At 41.6% G+C, this 26,678-nt stretch overlaps 1 protein-coding gene across 4 annotated transcripts in view; it reads left to right on the top strand.

Annotated features, from left to right (window-relative positions):
• AHCYL1 (adenosylhomocysteinase like 1) overlaps nucleotides 1-25,659 on the top strand; it is a 39,886-nt gene extending 14,227 nt beyond the window's left edge. Inside the window, exons 1-17 of one of the 4 annotated variants that reach the window (XM_021088652.2) lie at nucleotides 5,522-6,139; nucleotides 11,400-11,511; nucleotides 13,918-14,061; nucleotides 15,063-15,163; nucleotides 15,596-15,698; nucleotides 16,831-16,925; nucleotides 17,509-17,615; nucleotides 18,459-18,575; nucleotides 18,830-18,893; nucleotides 19,680-19,768; nucleotides 20,138-20,208; nucleotides 20,573-20,667; nucleotides 20,758-20,856; nucleotides 21,259-21,327; nucleotides 21,767-21,845; nucleotides 22,959-23,079; nucleotides 23,586-25,653. In XM_021088652.2, coding sequence (XP_020944311.1) covers nucleotides 11,421-11,511; nucleotides 13,918-14,061; nucleotides 15,063-15,163; nucleotides 15,596-15,698; nucleotides 16,831-16,925; nucleotides 17,509-17,615; nucleotides 18,459-18,575; nucleotides 18,830-18,893; nucleotides 19,680-19,768; nucleotides 20,138-20,208; nucleotides 20,573-20,667; nucleotides 20,758-20,856; nucleotides 21,259-21,327; nucleotides 21,767-21,845; nucleotides 22,959-23,079; nucleotides 23,586-23,592 — 1,452 coding nt within the window. In that variant the 5' untranslated portion in view covers nucleotides 5,522-6,139; nucleotides 11,400-11,420 and the 3' untranslated portion in view covers nucleotides 23,593-25,653. 4 annotated transcript variants of the gene reach the window in all.
• Nucleotides 25,660-26,678: the final 1,019 nt, after the last annotated feature.

The following is a 26,678-nucleotide window of genomic DNA, read 5'->3' as shown; positions in this document are numbered from 1 at the left end:
TTCTTCTCCTCCCCACTCCATCCACGAGAGACAGTTGGAAATATATGCCAGAGTTCAGCTTTTTGCTTCTGCACTGTTTGGGCTCTGCCAATTTCTTCACCCTTTTCTAAGTCTAAGGAGCAGTATCTCTCCATGGCAGTTCATTAGCAACTTTAAAATATTACTGGGTTACCTGGTAGTCTAGCAGTTAAAGGATCCATTGTGGTCACTGCTGTGGCACAGGGTCAGTCTCTGGCCTGGGAACTTCCACATGCTGTGGGCATGGCCAAAAAGTGTGTGTGTGTGTGTGTGTGTGTGTGTGTGTGTGTGTGTGTAATTCTCAGTTTCAAAACCCAAATTGATTTTGGGAGAAGTTATGGTTTGCATCTGGATTTGGGAACTGAGAATTCTTTTCCCTCCCCAAAGCTTACCACTGTTCATTCTATAAGTTCAGAAAGCTTTAGCTCAATAGTGGACTGTTCTGTAAACTAACCCTTGAAAATAAAAGAGGAAGCGGCTCTTTCTCCCAGCCTGTTCCAAAAGAAGTTATAATAGTACCGTTCTTGTAGGGGATTTTTTTTTTTCTTTTTAAATCTCAGCATTGGAGCAAATTGCCTTGAGCACATCACAGACCCCCACCTGTTCTGTTTTTTCATCTATGAAGGATAGATGCAGTGGTCAAAGGATTCCAAAATGTTTTGAAAATATAAATCCTCTCTAAGAAAATCTTAGCTACAAGCCACTAATACTGAAGCAGAGTGCCTAAAGTAGAAAGTCGTAGACATCTAGGCATTCAGGACCTTGGTTTTCACCATACTAGTGTGTATTTCAAGCTTCTAATCAGTTTTAGTAAAATCCTGATTGAACGCTCCTGGGTGGTTTCACTTATTCTTTGCATGCCAAAGTTTAAACAAAAACAGTTTGAAAAACATTTAGATCAGTGATATCCTAGCAGTGTTATTGGTAAAATTTGCTAATTTATCTTACACAAAAGCTGATTGTGGTTTACTATACAACCAAAAGCAAGAGATCCTGACCCTTCTGCAGGCATCTGTCCACTTTACTCATTAGAAAATGGCTAATCTTAAAGTCAATGGTTAGGAAAACCCAAACTTTAGTATTCTGGTCTGGGAGGCAGAGAGAGTGGGGGATTATGCTGTATTCATTCTGGAGCAGCAGGGAGCTTCTTATTTTTCAGTAGCTCTAGGGAAGTTGCAGCCTACAGTTTCTGTCAACTGGCTTGTTTCTTATAGGCTAAGGTCATGATTTTTATACTGAGACTTTTGTTCAAAACTAAATATAGGAGTTTCCTTCGTGGCTCAGTGGTTAACAAACCCACTAAGGATCCATGAGGACGTGGGTTCAATCCCTGGCCTTGCTCAGTGGGTGAAGGATCTGGCATTGCTATGAACTGTGGTTTAGGTTGCAGTAGTGTCTCGGTGCGTTGCTGTGGCTGTGGTGTAGGACGGCACCTGCAGCTCTGATTCAACCCCTAGCCTGGCAACCTCCATGTGCCACGATTGTGGCCCTAAAGATGAGAGGAAAAAAAAATTAAACATCTCAAGTTAGAAAGTCAAGAAGGATGATAAATACTGCCTCTTTAGAATGAAAAATACAATTGTATTTTTTGATGTGACTGTTTATCTTTGTGAGATTCTTGTATTATATCTCTAGTCTTTCCTTCTAAAAGCTTAATATTTTGTGTTTTGTGTTTAAGAGCTTTGGAAACTAAAGCTTGCTGCAGCTGATCTTTAAAGTGATTTCACCTTGTCCTTTGAACTTGAAAATATCCAGTCTAACTACAGAATGGATCCTGAAATGTCCTGTTGACCTACTCACCTTTGGAAACAATACCTATTATTACATAACTCCTATTTAACAATAAGTCTTTAAAGTCAGATTCTGTTATTTAATATTGAGTTTTGATGGCTTTTTTCTTGAGCCTAGGCTTGATGAGAAACAGTGTATAGTGACTTCAAAAATATCTTATTAACCTTTGTTGAGTCTCAGGTTTTGAAAGCTGACCCTCATAGACTCGGCTGCTGCTTATTGGGGGCTACTTGTATTTCTTCTGCCATGTTTCAGGTGGGATTCACTCACTCAAGTGAATATGTGAAGAGGGTTTGAATTTTTTAAGATGTAATTGGCTTTCAACTTTACTTAAGCTAGACTTCCTGATCAAGGAAGGAAGAATTGTTGTTACAACAACTCCAGTCTCATTCTAACCTGATAGGTAAAGAATTACACAGATGGCGGAGTTCCTGTAGTGGCTCAGTGGTTAATGAACCTGACTAGTAACCATGAGGTTGCAGGTTCGATCCCTGGCCTCACTCACTTGGTTAAGGATCCGGCGTTGCTGTGAACTGTAGTGTAGGTTGCAGACGCGGCTCAGATCTGGCATTGCTGTGGCTCTCGTGTAGGCCAGCAGCTATAGCTCCGATTGGACCCCTAGCCTGGGAACCCCCATATGCCATGGGTACAGCCCTAAAAAGACAAAAGACAAAAAAAGAATTACACAGATGGCCACTCAGTCTATGTGGCCACCTTCCAGAATGCTCAGACTCCATCTTTATTCTAGAGCTTGTCCACTGATTGCTTGCTTCCAGGGTTAACTTTTCTTATAGAAATTTGTTTGAAGAATACAGATTTGCCTAATTTGTAAGTAGTTGACAAGTTAGCATTTTAACATCCCAGCATACGTTGCAGTGAGATTTGCCAGTTCAGCATCTTATAAGCATCACTTAAAATCAACATGGGTTCTAAAGAGGACTGCAAATTAAAGCTAATGACTTTTTATTACAAACGTATAAATGAGCAGTAATACCTAATTTGGTCTTTCCCAGCATTGAAGAATTGTTGATTCTTGTACTCTGTGAACCAATACAAAGTGATTTCCAAGTGAAAAAAAAAACAAGGTGCAGAATATTTTAGCGTGCTCCTTTTTGAGGAAGAAAGAGAAGGAAAATAAGGCTATAGTATATTCTTGCTTTCTACCTCCAAAATGAACATAAGGATAAACCAGAAACCAGTGAAAATTGGGGAGAGTGGTACAGAGTTGGGGGGATAGCAAGGGAAGTGAGGCTTCTCTGAGTATACTTTTTAAACTTTTGAGAGGTGTTTTATATGCAAAAAATGAAATTAAGAAGAGGGAAACCTTAAGTTGCAGTAAACAGAAATAAATGAACCTAACAACATATCAGGAAGATTACACAGCCCCCCAGAAAACAGTACCTTGACTCTACATTCTTTGTCAGATATATTCTAAGGACAACAAGAACTTCAATGAAATAGTGACACTTCACTGTGTGGATTCCTGTAATATTAGTCTTATAATTTTGAAATTATTTTGTATGTATTATAGACTAAAGCAAATAAGTAAATATATTATTGCTATTAGAGAACAAGATTGTCACCATAAGAGAAAAGAGATTCAAATAGGAAAATTAAAAGTTAAAAAAAATGGGAATGTTAAATAGAAATATCAGGGGTTCCCGTCATGGCTCAGTGGTAACGAATCTGACTCGTATCCTTGAGCACGTAGGTTCGATCCCTGGCCTTGCTCAGTGGGTTAAGGATCCGGCCTTGCTGGGAGCTGTGGTGTAGGTCACAGATTCAGCTTGGATCCCGAGTTGCTGTGACTGTGGTGTAGGCCAGTGTCTACAGCTCTGATTTGACCCCTAGTCTGGGAACCTCCACAGGCTGTGGGTGCAGCCCTAAAAACAAACAAACAAACAAAAAATAGAAAGATCAATATGAACTCATAAGTAAAAAGATTTCTCTCTCTATTGAAAGAATCTAGAAGTACTGACACCTCTTATAGCAACAGGCAGACCTTATACTCAGATTTTTGTTTGTAAATACCTTTCCCCACTGAATGAAATCAGGACTTCTTGAAACATGACTGATTCTAGGTCTGAAGCAGAAAAAGATGAGCCTGGTCTGTTTTCTTATTTCAGAAAGAAAGGAAGCATTTAAATGGAATCATGTCAAAAGAACAAAACAGTCAGCTTGAAGGAAGTTCCCACTGGCCTAGATTGGGGCAATTGGAGTATTCAGTGCACTCATGTAATTGAATAACATATGGATAAATTAAAATATGAAATGACAAGTGAAGAAGAAAACAGAGTCAGAGAAAGAAGAAAAGCTTTTCTTTACAAAAGAATGCCAGCTCATGTATGTGGAGGAATGATAGGAATCATGATTCTGTAAACCCTCCCTCCCCAATATAATTGGCTCAGGCAAGGATTATGAACAGATGGTAAAGTCACGAGGGGACAGGACATTCACAGCTGACAGGGATCACCCCATAAATTAACCTTTACTTGCAAAGGAGGAAATATTCCTTTCAAAGACTGGTGTTATCACTTTAACCAAGGCTTCAGTTTAGTGTCCCTAATAGTAGAACAATCTAAAATTATGTGCCTCCTGATATGATCCAGAGTAAAGTATATAGCATCAGCTATGAAATATTCTTGCTAAATTTTAACCTCTTTCTAATCAGACTTCAAAACTGAGTTTCCAGTTCACAGGAAGGAAACAATCTGAAAATTTTGAAAGATGGGAGATTTTATAAGGCAGCTGGCTCAAACTCTGGGAGAGAAGGTCTGTATCACAGGGGGAAGAAGAAGCAAGAGGACTGTTCTAAATTAGCAGAGAGCAAAGGATCCCAACAGCCAAATGCACTTAATTCCATCCTGGGTTGAAAGAGTTGGGTTTAAAACTATGAACAATATTCTTGAGAAAATTAAATAAATTTGAATACAGACTGGCTATTTGGTGATATAAAAGATGCATTCTGAAGAATCTGTAGTTGCAACCTTTTTAGTGGTGGAGGCAGGACCATTTGAAAGCATATTCCTGTGTATAGAGAGAAAGAAGCCTAATATGGCAAATGGAAAGCGTCAGTCTAGGTGGAGGGTATACACATGTTCACTATGTCATTCTTTTAAATTTTTTGCATGTTGACTATGATCCCAACAAAATTGGAAAAATAAGCAGAAAATTCAACCGCAGTGCTGGGTGGGGGTGCAGTGGTGGAGACATCAGTATATCAGTAAAATACTGGGTATGTTCCAGGAACCTAGATTTCTTCAGCCACTTGTGCAACAACAACCACAAATTAACCTAGAGTTAATGCAAATTCAGTGTCAGGAGAAAAAGAATAAGTGGCACATTTTCGTATAATATTGGTAGAAGGACTGTGAGGATGAGGAAAGTAGGGATGGGCCAGGCAGTTGGACAGGTAGATAGCTAAATAGGCATTGAAACATGGTCCGGATGCATGTTATGTTCTGTTGTAATTTGTGGTTTTTGAAAGATTAGGAAGCCTTTCCTCCTACTTGTTGCCATTTTTTAAACCTCTTGATTTTACCTCTAGTTGGCAGTTGGAGGCCTAGATCACTCATTTTCACTAGAGCGTATTAGGAGACGATAGAAAGCCAGTGAAGTGTGCTGTCTGATGTGAAAAGAGGGGGAGGACCTGATGAGGACTTGGCGGAAGTTTTTCAAGCATTCTGACCCTTCCTTATCATTTAAGTGGCTCAGTGTGGGCCCTGGTGTTGCCTCACCCATTGCTCCCACCAGCATTGAAGAAAGGTCAGGTTGAGTCCCATTTTGAAAGGAATGCTGCTTCCTACTGTGGAATTGGATTCTAGCAGCGTGTGTGTGTGTGTGTGTGTGTGTGTGTGTGTGTTATATCCTATTACTCCTGAGACACAGAGCCGGCTGGAGTGGGGGAGGGAGATGTGCGCTGTGTGATTAGTCAGCTTGCCCACCCCCTCCCTCCAGAAACTCAGGCCCCATCTGGGGAAACTGAGAACTTTAGAAACTTGAGACAGGGAAGGAGGACAGGGAGCAGCCAGAACCTGAGTCTCAGAAGCCTGGTTTCTGCACCAGGGAATGGGAGAAGTGACTGGAGGTGGCTTGGATTCGACTTTGTTGCCTGAGATTGAGTCCTTTGAGATCCATTGTTTTCTGGTGAGCAGAAGACACCTGAGGGCAGCGCGTTGGGCAGGGGATGCCCTTCATCTTTGGGAAGTTTCTTTTGCCTAATTGACAGTCTGAAAGATGTTCAGACTAATACAGTTCTTGTGCCAGGAAGCGGGTGTTTATTGATAACTTTCTTTGGACTCGTCCGAAATGGGAATCAGACTGATCAGTGGTAAGTATCAAGAAAAGGTCTTGGACCTTTTTATACTGACAGCCATATTCTCTGCTTTTCCTCCGAAGAAGGAGCAGGTGAGAGTAGAATCTGTAGAAGAAAGACTAGCCAGAAGATGTGTGAAGGAGGGATTAGAAAAGATGTGGTAGGAATCTGGAAGGTGTTCTAGCACACTGCTCAATAATAATAGACTTTGTGAAAATTTCTAACTTCCAATAGTCACTCTTTTGTTCCATTGCTAAGTGTTATCTAAGAGATGTACTAACCATAATTTCTAAAAAGAAAAGATTGCACATACAATATGCTGTAGACAGTGGGGCATTATATAAATTCGAGACTATCTCAGAAAATCAATAGTGTACCAGAACCGGGATATTGGCCCTTCAGCTAATCCTCAGTAGTAAGGGACACCGATCCCTCCACTCACTTCCAAGCTACGCTTTCTTAATGATTTGTTTTCCTAATAATTGCTGTTTACCTTTGAGCTAGTTCTTCACCCTTAGGAGAAAACCTTTCTGAGGAAATTAAAAGCTTTTAGATAGGCATGTGAAATAACAGGTTTAATTAGATGTCTAGCCTAACTTCTGATTTCTGGGGGCCTAAGTTAAATCCAGATAAGGCTATGAAGGCTACAGTGATCTAGCATGTTCCTAAAGAAGCAGTAAAATTCTGTGACAAAGCCATGCGTGTTGCCATTACACCATGAGTCAAAAACACATCTACAGAGTGTAAGGGACCGTATTTCCTTTCATGGATCCTCCCTGGAGTAGCAGTGACTACTTAGTTGGTGCCAACCAGATATGTTGAGTAGGAGAATAAAACACTCTGAGTATATTCTGATCACCATCCATTAGCCACAGTGTCATAGTGGAATTCTGGTGCCTTTTAATTCCCTGATTTAGGAGCTAGCAGGCAGAAGTGGGTGGGACCTGAGAAGGAAGTGCAACTCAGTTATTTAACTTCTGAGAAAATAGATCGTGTTTGTGGAAGTAAACTTCTCAGCTTCTGATGGTAAAAATATCAATTAGGATCAAGTAGTATACAACTATTTTTCTTCTCTGAAGTCATAATTGTTTTTTAGTGCCTGTGATTCCTTGTTCTTGCAAAGTTCTGTAGGGCAGTTCTTTCAGTTTTCACTAGACTTACCACTAGGTGGTGGATTTACTGTACCCCAGATTGTTTCTTCAGTAGGGCTTTTCTTTACCATTTTCAGTATCACATAGAAGAGTCAACTTTGTGCCCACTAAGCTGCCTAAAAAGGTGTTCTAAGAGTTCCTGCTGTGGCACAACAGGATCGGTGGTGTCTTGGGAGCACTGGGACACAGGTTTGATCCCCAGTTTGGCACAGTGGGTTAAGGATCCACTGTTGCTGCAACTGCGGCTTAGGTCAGGTCTGTGGCTCGGATCTGATCCCTGGACTGGGAACTCCATATGCTGCGGGGTGGCCCCAGAAATAAAATAAAAAAATAGAACGGTGTTCTAAAATAGTTACCATGTAAAGTTGGCCTGATGTTTTTAGTTATTAAGGCAAAGCAAGTACTGACTTCTGAATTTGGTTGTGCTATTTGGAGAATGGGTCAATCTGACCTTCTAGCCTTTCTCAGATGTGATTGATAGTTGTTCAAGAATAGAACACTGGTGTACTTGTTGTGGGTAAGGCTGTTTATGGAGTGGTGAGTATCCAAACACAGAATAGTTCTTTAACCTAGGACTTTTTGATTTTCTGATCCATTTAGGATCTCAGCTATCTTATCTTTTCTGTCCCCCTCATTCCCATCCTACGTCATATTTAGACCTGCCATTCCTTAGAGATCTAGACTTGAAGAAACAGGAAAGCATACCAATTAAGACTTCATAATGAAAAAAAAGACCCCCAAAAAATTCTAAAAACACTTAATAATGACTGGAAGAAACCATGATAAATAGGAAGTAATGTAAACAGAACAACTTTGTAGTCATTCTCTGTATTTTGTTTTCATCTGAATGACCATGTTTAGCTTAAGTGTAGTGAGTACAACCCAATTAGAAGGCTATTACTGAGATCTGGTTTCACTAGAGAGAGAGCATTTGTGATATCTATAAATTGCTTTTGGCAACACTGACTTTATTTACAATGTGAAGGTGAACAGCAGTCCAGGAGGTACTTCAAGGACAAGACAGAGAGCTACCAGCTCTGAGGACAGCCAGTGGAACTATCAGGCCTGGTGGAGACCGGTAGAGAAGCCACATTTCTCAGCAGCAGTCATTGATACAGGTTCTCCTCCAGTAGTTTGGAGTGGGAGAGAAGACAAGGTTATCATGCATCTTTGTAAGACTAGATCATCTTATTTATAAGCATTGAAATTATCAATATCCTGCAAGAATAGACAGCAACCCATTCGTGTCACGGCCTGAGTTAACTTTCTGCCCACTTCAAATATAGACCATATTCCTTATTTGAGAGATTAGGTACTGCAGTGATTAGTAAGCTGCTGGCAACAGTCTCATATTTTTAGATGGGAAAGATTTTGCTAAGCTTTAGGCTACTGATGAGCTGTATTAATACAAGGTGGGATTATGACTATTGTTCTTAGGTTGCATGAAATACATTTCTGTCTTGATGAAGCAGCCTGTCTATATTTTTTATTTTAAAAAGTGCAAATGTTATTGCAGTTCCCTCCCCGATCCTTCCACCCCCAGGTGGGTGGTGACTGGGAATATACTCAGAACCGTTTGGAAAAAGAGGAACAGGGGAGGGAATCATAAAAGCCATTAAAGGAGAGCAGCTTCAGAATAAGCTGCCTCTGCCAGGAGCAAAGAGGCTGATGGAGGAAGGGCAGCCTCCGGAGAGTGTAAAAAGGTGTTGATGGTCTCTCAACTGCGTATTTTTTCCGCCACAAAAATAACTGTATATTAGGTTGAAAGTCATTACCTTGGTCCTGGATTAATCCTTTCAGTAAAACTAGCTTTGCTGACTGCAGAAGTCATGTGAACAGTGGGAAATCCTATCTAGAAGGGCAGATGCTGACCTGTGGCTACCTCAGTAAGTGGTTTGGTTTGGTTTGGTTTTGAAAAGCAGTTGTATTTTTGACATTTAAGCTACTCAGAGTTAGAGTTTTAGCACCTAAAAAAGCTGCTTCAGACATATGAAGATACTTGTTAATCAAGTTCTGGTGCTGAATATGTGGTTTAGCTTGCGTCTTTATTATCTGCTTACTTGTTTTTGAAATTTGATCTTGAAGAAAAACATTTGAAAGGTTCATTCATTCTGTAGGTAACTATTGAACCCTTTATATGTGCAAGGCCCTGGTCTAGATGCCAGGATATGGCACTCCCTTTCCCTTCCATGCCTTTAGGATTTGTCCTTAGTCTTAATAAAATTGGCTGTGGGCTCTGCCTCCTCTCTGTTTCACAAAGTAAACTAAAGAAAAACTGCCCAATTGAATATCGAGCCAGGGTAGGTTTAAAATGGAAGTACAGGCGTTAAGAACCAGACATAATCTCCGTGAGGATGCAGGTTCGATCCCTAGCCTCCCTCAGCAGGTTAAGGATAGGTCCTTGCCTCCTGCTGTGGCTCAGATCTGGTGCTGGCTGTAGCTATAACATAGGCCTGCCACAGCAGCTCCAGTTTGACCAGAACTTCCATATGCCACAGAAGCAGCCGTTAAAAAAAATAAATAACAATAAAAAAGGAAGTACACTGAAATGTTTCTTTTGGGCCTGCTGCCCAAGAGTAGTATCTCTGCTCTGACTGTTGGTGTAAAACCCCAAGTGTGTTCCCTTTACTGCGTCACTGCCTTTAGAGTCTTGTTAACTCAGTAATTGCCTGGTTCATATTAGCTACCTGTGCCTAGGCTGCACATTTAAGCCTGAGGCTTGTGCTGCCAGCATATGCTGCCCTAGCTTGAGGGTACATGTAACAGAGGCAAGGAATGCTTTATAGCTGTAACTAATGCACAGTTTACTGTTCCTGGGGTCAAAATGCCTGTAACCATCACAGTGAGTGGATCTTCATCGGTTTTAGCTTATATTTCTAGAGAAATTTTGCTAAAAACTTAACGGATTCTCCATCTCAGATTTAGTCAGATTGTGAGGAGAAGCTCGATTCAGATTCTCAAACCACTCTGTTTTTCAGGGGAGGTTGAGGTTTATTTTATATTTCAAAGAAAGGATTTTTCAGGTTTAAACAGGAGTTGAGGAAGAAGATTTAAACCACTCAACAGACAAAAATGTTTTCCTCCACTTTAGAAAGAAGCATTAATTATCTATACATAATGTTAATTAGGAGCTCCTACTGTGGCACAGTCAGGTCAGCAGCATCTCTGGAGCGCTGGGATGCAGGTTTGATCCCCACCTGGCACAGTGGGTTAGAATCTGGTGCTGCCGCAGCTGTGGCATAGGTGAAAACTGCGGCTCAGACCTGATCTCTAGCCAAGGAACTCCACAGCCAAAAAAGGAAGTAATAATAATTTTACTTGTAAGCTATTTGCTATTTATTAAAGCCAGTCTTCTAAGTATCTTTCAACAGTTACCTAATTCTGTTTTATTTCATTTAAGAAAATTTTTAATACAGAGTTTAGCCAAGTCATTATTTTTTCCTTCCCTTCAAATTAGTCCTGGTTAGTTGGAATTTACTATGGTATGTGTATTTTTAAATTTTTTATTAGAATATTCTGGTGTTTTACTGGGTATAGAAAGTTCTGGCGCTATCCCATTGGCTTCGTGAAGGATATGGTTGCACTCTGTTGACACCCCAGTGCCCAGCACCATGTAAGGCATCTCTTTATAATTCTTTCAAAAAACAAGACCATTGCTAACTTCAGGATAAGAATGTGCTACAAGAGAATATTCCGAAATAAAGGAAAAAACAAGCAGAACCACTCAGAGATTATGCCTTCTTTTTGATGGAGTTGGGAGGAAGGATGGAGAGTTTACGTTCATGTGTCAAGGTTGTGAGAGGAAAGAATACTTGATGGAATGTGGGAAAGAAGGCCTGTGAAACTAGACAAATGCTAAACGAAGTTGGGTCTTAAGCTTTCTCTCTCTCCTCCCTGCTTTCCCCCCAAAATGCTGCTGAAACTGTTGGGAAGAGATGGTAATTGGCATTTGGGGAGGAGTCAGAACAGCCTCTGCTGCCCTCGTTTCTGGTGGAAGAATTGCTGGCTTAGTGGGAGCCACATGATAACATTAGCTTTTAGGAGAGACAATGTATGGCCTTTAAAAAGGAAACATTTCACAGAATTCTTGTTATAAGTTTTGACTTTTTGTCTTCCTCTTATAGCAAATCCAGTTTGCTGATGACATGCAGGAGTTTACCAAATTCCCCACGAAGACTGGCCGACGATCTTTGTCTCGCTCTATCTCTCAGTCCTCCACTGACAGCTACAGTTCAGGTAGGTGTGAACTTCAGGTTCTCTCTCTGGCCTCTCTTCCTTGTTCCAGAGCCTTGAGCTAGTTCTCTACCCAGTTCTCTTCACTCAGCTAGCATCTGAAAATACCTCAAGTCAGGACTACCTCAAGTATTTGTGCTGAAAGCTCCTAACTAGCGGTTGGGCAATGGGAATGTTCCCAGTCGGGCTTGTAGCTGGAGAAGCTTTTGTCATCTTGGAACTTCCCTCCCCGATGGTCTCTGTGGGCGGACTGTGGCTGGTGCCTGGTTGGTAGTGCTGGGCCAGGACCCATTCCCACGTTTATCCATCCACATCGCCAAGAGAGAGAGTCAGTGGTATTTTGGCTGACAGAACTGGCCTTGGAAAAGGGGTGTACTTTGGAATCATAATTTCTGATCTGTTTGTTTAAGATAGACCCTGTCACCTATTTTTCTTTTTTGCTTTGGGCTCTTTTTATTTACTAGGTTAACTTTGCATTGAAATATCCTCCTCTGGAGTGGGAAAAAGCCAAAGTAGTGTGGCTCAGCTGTTTGCTTTGGGTTCTCCTCTCGTACCCTAACCCTGTATAAGTAGCCTTTTTTTCTGCTTTGAATTGTGCCCTTCTCAACTTTAAGGGGGTATTAGAAAATTAACATGTAAAAGGATATAAAATCCTAGTTTGAGGACTGGAAAAAACTGGACATCTAATCCAACCCCCTCATTGTTCAATTGAGGAAACATTGTTAAAAGATTAAAAGGCTTAGCCAAGGTCATAGATGGCTGTGAGTGTCAGGAAAGAGATTTGTACCAAAAGCTATTTATTTTCTTCTGCCAGAATCTTGTTTGCATTGTATTATTAATATTAAGGACTGGGCTTTGAGGTACAAGGACTGTATTTTTAAAAAGTAAATAAACATTTCCAAAGACTTATTCTCTGCCCTGTGCCACTGATAACCCAGTATAGACAAGATAGGCAGACAAGTACAGATGGTGGTATACAGGGTTAGGTACTGAAATAAATGAATATGCAGGCTCACTGTGGGCATGTGTGCAAGAAAAGGTTCCAGATATAACACTATCATAAGGGAAAAGGTGTCTTGGAGTGAGACAGATACAAAAAGTGGTAGGTGACAAACAGGCTAATTAGAAAGAATTTTGAAAGATTGAGTTATAAGAGAAAGTTGGGATGAGTGAAGAAAGCTTTAAGGAATTGCTCAGTTTTGTTTGTTTGTTTGTTTGTTTGTTTGTTTTTCTATTTGGCTGAATCCATGGCATGTGGAAGTTCCTGGGCCAGGGATCAAACCCATCCCACAGCAGTGACCCAAGCCACTGCCATGACAATACTGGATTCTTAACCCACTGCACCACAAGAATATTCCAAGGAAGTCTTCAGAGATTTTCATGACCATGTTTTATGGGGACCTATCAGAGAATTTTTAAAAGCTTGAAAAGTTAAAGGACAATAAAGTTAAATTGTCCTCATGGGGTCGATAACCTTCAGGAGTATTTGTGGTAGTTGGAAAGAAAGAGGACGTGTACATAGAAGTCAGCCAGAGATCTGACACACTGGCAGAGACGGCAATCAGAAAAATATTCTGCTAGAAAAGAGGTTATTTGAGAGGTAAGGGCTGATTGTTGTGTATTTTCCTGTATATCCATCTGAAAGGACATTTTTAACTTTTTGTGAAGCTGCTTTTTTAAGTTGAATATCTTGTGTGTTCTCAAAGTCGGTAGTATAACCAGAACTGCTCACTTTTTGTGTCATTCTCTTTATGTTTCTTAGCACAACCAGTATAAAATCCCTTTATAAGATTTTATGAGATTATTTCATTGCTTTTATCCTTTTCTATTAATGTTCTCAAAGTACGGTCCTCTCAACAGCAGCGTCGGCAACACGTAGGAACTTGTTAGAAATGCTCAATCTTGGGTCCTACCTGAGCCCTGCCGAATGGGACTTTCTGGCAGTGGGGCCTAGCCATCTATGGTTCGACACACCTTCCATGTGATTCTCATGAATGCTTTAGAATTTTAAGTTTGAGAACCATTGATATAAATAGCATTCCTTATATGCCCTAAATTACTCTTCCATTTTTGCCATGTCTGGTTCCAACCCAGGTTGAGACTAAGTGTCCCTATTTTGAGGGATTCACTTGAGCTGATGCAGATTTGGAATCAGTAGCTCCCTATCACAGGCACTCATGGCAAGGTGTCATCAGGGTGGATAAAAGGGCCACAACACTGAAAGATCTACAATAGTTTCATTCATACCATCTCTTAGAAGACCCTGGAGGAGTAGAATGGAGCGTGACTTAAAAGGTGGCTCCAACTGAGTGTCACCTAACTTAAATGACAGTCCCTTAGGGACTGCACCCTGTGGAGTTGGGGCCATTCAAGTTTTTCTTTCCTCATTTCTTTCTTTCCTGGCTCTAGCTGCATCCTACACAGATAGCTCTGATGATGAGGTTTCCCCCCGAGAAAAGCAGCAAACCAACTCCAAGGGCAGCAGCAATTTCTGTGTGAAGAACATCAAGCAGGCAGAATTTGGACGCCGGGAGATTGAGATTGCAGAACAAGGTAAAGAAAGGGACTGGGTAGGGACCAGAAGCAACCCACTTGCTGGTCATCAGGATCCATGAAAACTTAAGGCTTGAAAGTCTCCTGGGGAACTTTTGAGTTTGAAAGTATCCTGGGCTTTTATATAAACAGCTCTCCCTGTATGGAGCTTGAGCCTCAGGATTCTTGTTCCTGTTCTTATTCTTGTTCTCCCTGCTTCCCGTTCTCGGCGTGTAATAATTACAGAGTAGTTTCTCTTTTCCTTTCCCCCGACTCCATATTCACAGATCTACGTGCGGAGTCAGCAAGTCCTAGATGCCACATGGTGGTTAGTTCTGCAGGATCTGGCCATAGCTGCCAATGGTAGAGACCCAGATTTCCCAGAAGCAGCAAACTGGGGAGGGTTTTCAGCTAAGGAAGTGGTGACCTAGGGTCTTATTTGGTCTTTGATCCTGAGCACCCTCTGCTGGAGCAAGAGTGAAAATGACTGACAGTTAAATCTTGATTTCTTTACCCAGCCCCCGTCCCAATAAGGTCTCTTTACTCTTTTGTCGCTTTCACACTGAAGGCACCTTCTCTACTGGCAGGATGTGTAGAAATCAGACAGACTGACAGAATAGGATTAGAGAGCATGGAAAAACAGAAGCAAGTGGTTTCTGCTGAAGTAAAGTCTCTGCTCCTGCTCTGAAGATTGTAATACGTGGGAGTCCATTAGCCAATAACTACTTCCCTCTTCTCCCAAATGAAGAGTAACTCTCACCCTCCATTGTGATCACCTGAGAATTTGACTCCATATAAGCCCTCTACATATAAGGCTAGAATAGTGAGGATAAGAGAAATTTCAAGTGCTTAGATGACAACTCCCCACTGTTCGGCAGTTGAAGCTACCAGGCATCAAATAAATATGCTTAGAGTTTTTCCTCCGTATCTCAACAGATCCAGACCAGCCCTAGATGTTGCTGGGGCAGGAATTAATGATATTGCTAGTGCAGACCTAGCTCAAATCCTCTGTTCTTTCACAGACATGTCTGCTCTGATTTCACTCAGGAAACGTGCTCAGGGGGAGAAGCCCTTGGCTGGTGCTAAAATAGTGGGCTGTACACACATCACAGCCCAGACAGCGGTGAGTTTTTTGGGAGAAAAGTGATGGACTTCTGATTGGCAAGGAAGAGGGACCTTTTCTTTTTTCTTTTTTCTTTCTTCTAACTTGTTTTTGCTTCCCTATTTACCTAACCTCCAAATGCTAACTACTAGAGAGAACCTCTCAATTACACAGTACTGAGGTTTCCTACTTTGTTTGTATAGGTGTAACCTTTTAACAAACCTTAGGGAGATTTGCAAAAATATGATTGTTATAAAAATGTTATTAAGACTTTGGGGGTCACATCTTTTGGGTAAAGTTAGATTCCACTGTGCTAACTAGTGGGTTATACCCTTTTGTAACTTCCAGTGTAGCAACTTGTGTTGCTGCCGAGTTGCTGGGTATTAGTCTCTCAATTACGACTCTTCTCTGGCCCTTCTCTTTCTCACCCTGTCCTCCTATACCACTACATAGGTGTTGATTGAGACACTCTGTGCCCTGGGGGCTCAGTGCCGCTGGTCTGCTTGCAACATCTACTCCACTCAGAATGAAGTGGCTGCAGCACTGGCTGAGGCCGGTAAGTTCAGTTTATTTCACCAATTTTGCCTCAGAATTATTATCTAAACATAATTTTTACATATCAAGATTATCTTCACAGTGTCATATATGTCTAGGGGCTATAAAATGTGGAGGATAATAAAAATGTCAGCAGGAAGGAAATGGATAATAAAGGTCTATATCCATAGTGAAAGATTATATAGTCATTTAAAATGATCTTTGAAAAGAATCTGATACATAGGAAAATGCCCAATTCTAATGTTAAATGAATGAGAAAGAACTTTAAGCTGAGTGAGTTATGTAAGTGTGCGCTCAGTTGGTGTCTTTTCACAAAAATCTCATCACTTTTGAGAGAACCCAAGAAGTATCTTCTGTTTCCTCATTCATTATAAAATTTGGTATTCAGTACTGCATTAAAAATATATGAACTACTTACGAGTTCAATTAAACATAAAACAGTTTTTATTATTCAAATGTTCAAAGGAAAATCACTAGGAAGGTTCTCCCCTTTTCCTATGATCCTCAGAAAGCAACTCTATAATACTTTTGTTTTTCTTATTTACTCTTTTCTGATGTTTATTGCAGAAAATGTAAGAGGATCCCCAAAAAACCCCATAATCCTGCTACACAGAGATAATATTTGACATATTTTTCCTTTCTTCTATTTACTTTTTACAGAGATGAAACAAATCTCAGTAATATATGTAGTTGTATAACCTAATAGAACATTTTCAGAAGTAGTTTCCATGTCACTGCAGACCTCGACAACATCATTTATGGCCGTGTGATTCCACTTCACTGTTGTCCTACTGTTGAAACTGTAGGGTACTTGCTAATATAAGTAATGTTGTAATGAACAACTTTGTGGTGATTCCCACTTTATCTCCTTAAGATAGAGTTTCAGGCATAAAATTGGCCAAAGAGAATAACATTTTAAGGTTCTAAACTACTTTAAAAAACAAAAATCCCTAAAATTCTTAACTAATTTCTGAACTAAAGATGCTCTTTTAACTTTTTGCCCTTCATCAGTTGTTTCCTTTCCAGGGTAATTTCTACAGCCTTTTTCTCTTCGTCTGATCTCAGACAGTGATATTGGTATAGGACACTCTTCAAAGGAGGAATCAGCTGATCTCTTTCCATCTGTACCACAGGAGTTGCCGTGTTTGCTTGGAAGGGCGAGTCGGAAGATGACTTCTGGTGGTGTATTGACCGCTGTGTGAACATGGATGGGTGGCAAGCCAACATGGTAATAATGCATATTCATCCTACACTTTGACGATGGATTTCTTTCATTTTTTTTTCCCTCAAAGCATGGTTCCCTAAATATGTTTTGGATATTTGGTCTTATGCACTCACTTTGTTGCCGTAATGTTTACCTTGATAGCTCTTCAGAATGGGTCTGAGTACAGAATGGAGAGGCGGGGGAAGGGTCAGACCAACTGAACACATGTGGCTCAAACACAGCAGAATGCAATTGAAGAAAATGATATGGTACCTCTCTGGAATCAAATTCTGGTTTCTTTCCTTCCTGCCCCAGCTCTCCTTTTGCATTCAAAGGGCCTGTATTTCAGTCCTCTAGACTAAAAAATGAGTCTGTGATTAGCCTACTACTCTTCACTTTTAGCCTAGAACAAACTTAGGAACCCTTTTAACCATTTACACCAACAAATTTGACTGTGTTTCCGCTGTCCGAACCTGCTCTAAGGAGCGCTGAGAATTGCTCTTCCAAAACATAACAGGGCTCTCTTACTAGTGCAGAAAGTGGGTTCAAAGTTCCCCCCAGCTCTAGCAGCCTGAATGCCCATAGAAGTCTTCTGGCTGTTCTGTAGATCCTGGATGATGGGGGAGACTTAACCCACTGGGTTTATAAGAAGTATCCAAACGTGTTTAAGAAGATCCGAGGCATTGTGGAAGAGAGCGTGACTGGTGTTCACAGGTAACAGATTCTGGAGTAGCTGCCCCTCGTGTCCTTGCCGCAGCAGATTCCTCTGGTCTCTCCTAGGCTGTAGGGCTGTGTTTCAGATTTGTAACTAAATGGGAGTGTTGTCATTAGATAAAACTTTTGAGTTATTACCTTTGCAAAAATCAAGGAAACCCTAAAGGGAAATTATTTCAAATTCTCGTTCACCCATTTTTCTCTCCCATTTATTCCACTGTGAGTCTCAATCAGTGTTGGGAGGTAGGGAGTGAGTATATCTTGAAAAACTGTATTCAATTATGTATTTTAATTCTATATTTGAATATGAAAAAAATCTATTGTAAAACCATATGTTATATACACATTATAGAATGTGAAACTGGGTAAAGTATTGTTGGAATACCTAAAAGATAGCTGAGAGAGTGTTTCTCGTTTGGGGCACCTTGCACACGCTTAAGCAAACAAAAACACATACACCCCGGCACATGCCACATGAAACCATATCAGAAACATTGATAATATTCGTTTATCAGAAATAGACAGTATTTTTTAACAATTGAGAAAATGCTGGTCTAATCAACTGTATCCCCCTTTATGGAAGAGAAGTAAATTTCTTCAGTTGAAAGGGTTGTTTGTTTGTTTTTTTTTTCCCTTCCATAAAAAGGGGGGTGGGGAGGAGAAAATGAAAGGAAGTGAGGAGGGATAACGCAGAAGCATCTTATTTACTAATACTCATGGACTATAAGTAAGACTGGGGAGGGCAACATGGAGCTTGAAGAGAATTAGGCAGCCTTTGCCAGCTCCTTTGTCTTACCAGCTAATTTGGTTTTTGTTTGTTTTTTTGGCTTCTTCTCCTTTTAGGCTGTATCAGCTCTCCAAAGCTGGGAAGCTCTGTGTTCCAGCCATGAACGTCAACGATTCTGTTACCAAACAGAAGTTTGATAACTTGTACTGCTGCCGAGAATCCATTTTGGATGGGTAGGTTGCAACATATAGTTATTCAAATTTGTAGGGAGTAAATTAGGTTTGGGTCGTAATGTTGGTCTGATCTCAGTCCAGTTTTGTCCCCTGGTCTTCCTTTGGCTTTAGAAGTTTGAGGGGTTCCGTCTCATACTGAGCCCAGCCAACTTCCAGCTGGAGTTCTTCTGGAGCCTTGTCCCACGCTCTTACTTTTCAGAGGGACTGTGTTTGAGCCCGTGGTGTTTGAGTTGAGCTCTTGTCTGTTTCCGCAGCCTGAAGAGGACCACAGATGTGATGTTTGGTGGGAAACAAGTGGTGGTGTGTGGCTACGGCGAGGTAAGTAGCTGGGCCTGGGTGTCTGCCTCTCCCCAGACTTGGTGCAAATGTCGAGTGAAGGAGACTCGTGCTGTCAGTGTAGAGTCCCTGCTGTAGAGTTTAAAAACGCTCATAGATAAAGTATCTCAAAATAATAGCAAAAGTCCTTTCTTCAGATTTCTGAATAGAGACGTACAGAACGAATTGTCTTCAGATTTTACCACTTTGTCTTATGGAATGGAAAGTTGGCATAATTTCCCTCCAGTTACAATAGTAACCTTTTATGAGACTTAATTTAAGTGAATATGTAGCATTTTGGCCCCACAGGTGACTTCAAGTAGAGTGAAGGGTAGCACCTGAAGTGACGGACAGTCAATTATCTTTAAAATAGGTGACAGGGATTTTATTTATTGTCATAAATAATGACCCACAGAAGTCCCTAAGCTGCTAGGCTGTCCTTGAGTTAGTTAGATGCTTCTCAAGTGACAGCAGGTTTTCCTCAAATGAGAAACTAGAGGTTCCAGTTGTTCTTCCTTGGTCTTGTTTCCCTAATGTGATACTTTTATTTCCTTTATCTCTTCTACTTTCCCAAACTCCAGCCCTTGCTACGAAATGTCTGCTAAATCACTTCTCTGACTAAGGATCACGACATAATTACGATCTGTTTCTCTTTTGCTTGGATTGGAGCATCCAGTCACTTGCTAGATGATGGGTGGTTTCAGGAAGGCTAATTCCTGTCTCCCAGAGAGCCTGCCTGCCCAAATACCCATGCCTTAACGGACCTGACTTCTTTCTTACTCCCTGCAGGTGGGAAAGGGCTGCTGTGCTGCTCTCAAGGCCCTTGGAGCAATTGTCTATATCACAGAAATTGACCCCATCTGTGCTCTGCAGGCCTGGTAAGAACAGAGCAGAAATACCATTAGATTCACTCCAGGTACTTTATGTTTCTGAGAGTTTGTGATTGATTGTATGAACTATTCCTTGCAGAAATCTCTCAGCGGAGAAGCCTAGGATTGCACTGTTCCTTCCACGTAATCGTAGGACAGGCACTCCTACAGCTTCTTGGTATTTTCTCTTCCTGGGTAGAATCTTGGGGAGCCTGAAGAGGCCAGTGTGTAGAGTTTAGCCCAGCTTGTCACTTATTATTCCAGTGAGATAGCCCTGGATCTAACTTTACAAAGGACTTTGCCTGCCTCGTTTTGTGACCAGCTTCTGTCCCACTGCCTTCTTGCCTTTGCTTATAGCGTTCCTTCCTTCTCTTCCAGCATGGATGGTTTCAGAGTGGTAAAGCTAAATGAAGTTATCCGGCAAGTTGATGTCGTAATAACTTGCACGGGTAAGTAGTACTTTGGTGTACATGGAGGAGTGTTAATTCTGGGGTTAAATCTTGAAAGTGGTCTAATCGACTGTCCTACAAAGTAGGTAAGACCTGTGTTCTGGGTCCCAGGCTGAGAACTACACTAAGCTATCAGAAGTTGAACATATTTGCCAGAACAAAGCACCTTTTGCCTCCTTGACTTTTTATCGTGCTTGATCTTAAAACCAAATGCCTGAACCTAAGAGCTCACACGTCTTCCCTCACAGTGTGTACGTGCTCTTTTGTGCCAGCAGACCACCTCTCTCCCCTGTTCTAACTAAGAGCCAGTCAGTGCCTTTGACCCCTGGGATCTCTTTCCTTAGTCGCTCTCTTTGACTTTCAGGAAATAAGAATGTGGTGACACGGGAGCATTTGGATCGCATGAAAAACAGTTGTATCGTGTGCAATATGGGCCACTCAAACACGGAAATTGATGTGGTGAGCCTTCTCTCATTGCTTTGTTGCTGGGCCTTTTTTTTCTCTTCCTTCTATCATAGCCTCTTCCTTTCTGTGCGATCTTCCTTTCAGACCAGCCTTCGAACTCCGGAGCTGACGTGGGAGCGAGTTCGTTCTCAGGTGGATCATGTCATCTGGCCAGACGGCAAGCGCGTCGTCCTTCTGGCAGAGGTGCACACGCAGAAGGGTTCGGGCAGTGCAGCCAAACAGTGTGGTTAGCACTGTCGGGAGAGGGGCGGCGGGGAAGAATACTCCACCGGTGCGTCCCTGAATTTTGTCTGTGGACAGAGGAATGTTTCTCACATAGTCTGGTTCCCAAAGTAGAATCCCTCAGAAAATCTCTTTGCTATGTAACGTACTACTTCCTGACCACAAGTGATTCTTCAGCTTGTCGAGACTCAGGTGGACTTGTGGAAAGTACGATAAAACCTAGAGTCCTGGTTTGAAAGTCTTAATTCTTCTTCTGCCAACTTAGTCTAGAGGGGCATTAAGCCTTTCCTACATTTGCCTGATTCGCGTGATGTGACAGAGGGATCACATAGCTCATCCCTGGACTCTGTTTCTACTTCTCAGGGTCGTCTGCTCAATCTGAGCTGCTCCACAGTTCCCACCTTTGTTCTGTCCATCACAGCTACGACACAGGTATGTGACCAAATGCCGGCTCAGCCTGCCCTGAGGTGACTGGAGCTGGGCCTAGATTAGAGTTCCAGCGAGAGTGTGCCCTCCTCTGTTCTTAGCAGCCTGTTTTCTTCAGGTCACAGATTGTCAGGAGTTAATGCCTCCTCAAGGATAGAACAATCACCAGGTAGAGTCAGTGTTTGTGTCCCTTCGAGGTGGCTGTTTTAACTGAAAATGAGGTGTTCCAGCTTAGTTGTAGTTAGTCTATCCTTTCATTAGCAACCAATCAACAGCACCAACAAATCCTCTTAGGATGTGTGCTGGCATTTATTACAATCCACGTCCTGAGTGCTGTCGCTGTGGCAGATCACTGATTACCCCAAGACCCTGTTAAATCTAGTTTGATTTTTAAATGGCCCTGAAAAGTGTTTTTGTGGTTTCTGACCCTCTTTCCCCACCGTAGGCTTTGGCACTGATAGAGCTCTATAATGCGCCTGAGGGACGATACAAACAAGACGTGTACTTGCTTCCTAAGAAAATGGGTGAGTGGATACAGGAGAAACATGCATTAATCCTCAGACTGTTACATTGTTTGGTAAAATGAATATCATGAAAAGCAGTGAATTTAGAGTCGGAGTTCTAATCCCTGTTCTAGCACTTTCTGGACCTCAACACAAGTTCTAATCTCCATGAGCCTCAGTTCCTCTCTCAGTAAAGTGAGAACAATACTACGTACATTGCAGAATTATAGTAAGAAGTGCAGCTAATGAGTAAAGGTGGTTTAGCACAGTGGTTTAGGGTAGATGCTCTTTATCTGAGTAGCTTTATAAAGTTTAGTAAACCACTGATTACAGCCTGAGACCAAAATGAGAGAAACAGGAACAAATATAGGTTTTACTGCCCATCTTCTGTGAGATACACAGTCTCCTGTCATTTCCGGGGTCAGCTGTGTTGTGTTTATGTGACATAATGCATAATTTTTAGTTATATGCCTTTCTGAGTAGTGCCAACCTCCTCAGCCCAAATCCCTGGCTCTTAAAGCTGAAAAACATCTTGCTCTTGTCCCCTCAAGCGGCTTACCTCAGATTGTTTTTTGGTTTGGGGGGAGGGGGGTGGCGGTTATTTGTTAATTTGTATCATAAGGATAAAAACCCAGAAAGCTTATCTACAGAAAAGTAATACAGTTGTGCCAGGTGTCTTAGAAATCCATGATGCTAAGATTTGAGGCCTTTACAGGTCTTAAGTAAATGTTGGTGACAGCTCTTCTGAGCTAACTGATGTCCACTTCGATCCATCATTTGACTCTGATCCAGCAAAGGAAGTTGCTGCAGGAAGGTGAGAAGTAGTACCTGGTATGTTGGCCATTGAGATGAACCCAGAAGCCTTGCCAGAGAAGAATGGGGAGGTATAAGTCACCCCATCTTGTTACCTCAGCAAATGGCTTTCTGAGTGCACTCTGGTTATACTGAGAGAAGTACGTCAAAGGCGGCTTTGAGGGTCTTTTAAATTACACTGTTGTTCTGAATTGTAGCTTCTTTAAAAGTTATCGCAGCCCTTGTCCTCTCTCTCAAAAAGCTTCCAGTGAAAACAGGGGCGGGTTATGCCCTGAGAGCCATATTTGAAATGGAGCCTGCTTCCCTGCTGCTTTGTTCTAGATGAGTACGTGGCCAGCTTGCACCTGCCATCATTTGATGCCCACCTGACCGAGCTGACAGATGACCAAGCAAAGTATCTGGGACTCAACAAAAATGGGCCATTCAAACCCAATTATTACAGGTAACATGGGGGAAAGCAAATGAAAACTCTTTTCTCCAGTGTTAAGCCAAGCAGACTAGCCAGCTTTCTTAAATAGGGTTGTAGCTGGTTTTGCAGAGAAGTCTGTCCCAAACTACGAGGTAGACAGAGAAGTTGTATATCTAGTAATAGACGTAAAGAGGTAAGCATTTTCTAAGATTTTGGAGCTTGAGCCTCACTCCTAGAGATCCTGATAGAGATAGTCTAGAACGGGGCCCAGGTCTATCTTGTAAAACTTCCCCAAATTATTCTGATGTGTTGTCAGGGTTGAAAACCATGACCTGATAACCTTATTTGGGAGCAGGAGATAAAACTAGAGATGCCATTGTTGGCAACTGTGGAAGCACAGGGAGGAGTATTCCCTGGGGAACGACTGCAGGAATCCCAGCCCAGGCAGGGAGGACCCTGGAGGGTGTTCTCTGCTTCTGAGTCTTCTCTTGGAATTCTCAGGTGGAAGCCACAAGCGCTAACCAATCTCTTCTTTACAGATACTAACGGACCAGATTACCAAGGACCAGTCCACCTGAACCACACGACTCTAAAAGAAATATTTTTAAGATAACTTTTATTTTCTCCTTAATCTTTTCCTCTTGATTTTTTTTTCCTGTAATTTCTTTCTTGTTTTTTCATCTCATTGTCCAAGTTCTTGCAGACCACACAGGAACTTGCTTCATGACTCTTTAGATGAAACTGAGATTCAAGGTTTCTCACCCTAGTGACTAAAGAAAGATTTTACTCTCCCAGCCCAGAAAGGTGATTCTTTCTTTACCGTTTCTGGGGACTTTATAGTCTTAATTGGGTACCTTATTAACAGGAAATGCTAAGGTACCTTCTATGTGGAACAATCTGCAATGTCTAAATTGCCTTAAAAGAGCCCATTTCTTAGCTGCTGAAATCAGTGCTCTTTCACTTCTTCAGAGGAGCAGGGATGGTACCTACCAGGCAGGTAGGTGAGTTGTAGGTGGTGCATGTTAATTTCCCCTAGGTGTTCCAAGCCCTGTTTCCGATGGAAAGGTGGTATGTTTGGCTCAGAGATACGTACTAGTGAATGTTGCTTGTTAAGATCCACTAGGCCCACTTGGATTTAGTACAGCTCTTCCTCCACTCCCACCAGACCCTCTCATTTTTCAGGTTTTTAACCAGACTTTACTCTGTTTTGTCCCCTAGCATTTATTTCTTTTGTTTTGTTTTTTGTTTTGGGGTTTTTTTTATATATATATATATAAGTAAGAAAAATGTTTAGTCTTAATACAGAGGAGCTGCTTGAGTGGTTAGTTGTTATCAGTTTATCTTTTGAACCTTTGGAGCTAAAAGTGCAGAGTTGAATCTAGAGAAATGCTGATCTCAAACTCTGATAATCCCTCTGTTTTAGCCCATAGTTTATAGCATCAATGAACTGGGGCCGTAACAGCAAATTTTATCAGCTCTGCCCCATCAGCTTGTGCTGAAAGCAAATTTCTTGAGCCATTACTCAGTATAAGGCACTGAGCTCTCTCTTTAGGATTTATCCTTTAAGAGCAAATTTCTGGTTAGCTGTGCTTCTGCAATTTAAAATATTTAAAGGGAGGTAGATGTGGATGGAAGGAGGATGGGTAGTTGGGCCAGGGTGAGAGAAATTAATTCCGTATAACTTGTCTGGGACTTCAGGCCCCATACAACATTAGTTTTACAGAAGCGGTACCACTTTTAATTGACAGACGTCACAGAGAGTTTATGAACTGAGTCTTAAGGGCAGTTTGTACATAGAGAAAGTAATCAGTGTCCTGGCTCATGCTCGGAAAGAATCCGCAGAGAGGTTCTCTCAGAGATCAGAAAGGTGTGTTCCCAAGCCATGCACCCTGCTCACCAGCATTTCTGCATGGTCAGACGAGCTTTATGCTCATGAGCTTTAACTGTATAATTACCCAGGATTGTAAACCCTCAACTTGTTCTAGCTTGTGATCCTTCAGAGTTGGATCAGGCGTTAGTTCTAGGTACTAGAAATGTTCATTTCCCTATCGCCATTGATCAGAGACAAATAATTAAAAACCAGAAATATGAAAAGGAAAGCTTTCACCCTGTGACTTCCTAACTGGGGACAGTGATCTTGCCAAAACTTTTTCCCCTTCCCTCTCCCGTTTCTCTCCACCCAGCCCCTTCCCACTCCTTGCCAGTGTGACCATGCTTTTCTTCTCTGTAGATGCTAACGGTTCAAGCCCCCTTTCCCAGGGCATTTAACCAGCCAATCACAACAGCACATCCTTTAGGAGAGGTAACCTGGCTGAGAGTGGTATCCATCACGTCAGTTCTGCTGGAGGGAAGGGGCCCAGGTCCTGCTGCCCTTGGCCTGCTCCCTGCTCCCATATCTATTACTGTGTCCGTAGGAATACTAGGTAAGGGCTCCGTCTCTGTCAGCCATGTAACGAAGGACATTGTGGGAAAATGTCTGGCATCAGAGGGAGCGTGTGGAGAGCAACTTGGGAGGAACAAGTTTATTTTGTATTGAATGATTTTTAATGAATGCAATATTAATCCTTGCAGATGAGCAATAATCATTAAAGTCAATTAAAATGATAAGACCTTCCTGGAAGCCTGTGTCATTCTTGGTTGAACAGCAAAACTTTCATTAGAACCTGTTTTCTAAGACAGACAAGTCATGGGACATTCAGCAGTATGTAGCAGAGATTTGCTCAGTACCTAGTATGGAGGGGAACAGGCTGGCTGCAGCGTTCTTCAGTATTATCTTAAATTTTGCAGGCCTGCTCTGTGCCAAGCATTGGGCCTCGGCAGTTTCACTCTAACTTCCTTCAAGTTGAAGAGCAAACTTGCTGCCTAAAATTCAGGGCTCCTCACTTACACAGGCCCCTTATAAGACCCTCTGCCTAATTTTTTTCCTTAAAAAAATGCCTCCAAAGTTATGTAAGCTTCAACCCCTTCCCACACCTGTATCCATCTCTGAAGTTGTCTCCACATTTTCAGATTTTAAAATGTATCTGTTAATATTGTTCAAAAGTAAGACCTTTTCTGTTCTATTAAATTGGTCCAAAACAATGTTGATATTTTCAGTGCAGACTGGTAAAATGAGTGTTTTGAATTCTGTGAGGTTTTATCCACTAAACTCGTCACTTAAAGGAGCCAGGACTCTTTGGAGAAATGGCTGATTCCATGACTCGGCAGGAAAAACACAAGGTGAGCAAGAAAACAAGGAAGTACTCAAAAAATGATTACGGTCCAAAGGACACAGAAGGTAAATTTAAGAGATTTACACTGGGCAAATCTGGAATAATCTGAGCATCAAAATAATGGCTTATAAATCATTGAATTAAATAGGAATCTCTTGAGTCTATACTGATAATGAATGAGGAATGGTTTAATGAAGAATGGGCTATGTAAGTAATTTCAAAGTACCTCTCCATGAGGTTTTTCTTAAGTAATGGGAAAACAAGTCATTTTGAAGTGGAAAAGCCTGGCAGAGCTCACCTTAACCAAGTGATTTCAAAATAAACATCAGTAATGGGAGGGGGAGTTCCCATTGTGGCGCAGCAGACTTTAATCTGACTAGTGTCCATGAGGATGCGGGTTCGATCCCTGGGCTCCCTCAG

The sequence above is a fragment of the Sus scrofa genome, chromosome 4 (genome assembly GCF_054392235.1).
Source record: "Sus scrofa isolate SSC_HxYL_T2T_F1_AM1 chromosome 4, Sscrofa_HxYL_maternal_Yorkshire_Landrace_v2.0, whole genome shotgun sequence".
NCBI lineage: Eukaryota > Metazoa > Chordata > Mammalia > Artiodactyla > Suidae > Sus > Sus scrofa.
Note: the sequence above shows the minus strand (reverse complement) of the source record. Positions and strands in the feature narration are given on the sequence as shown.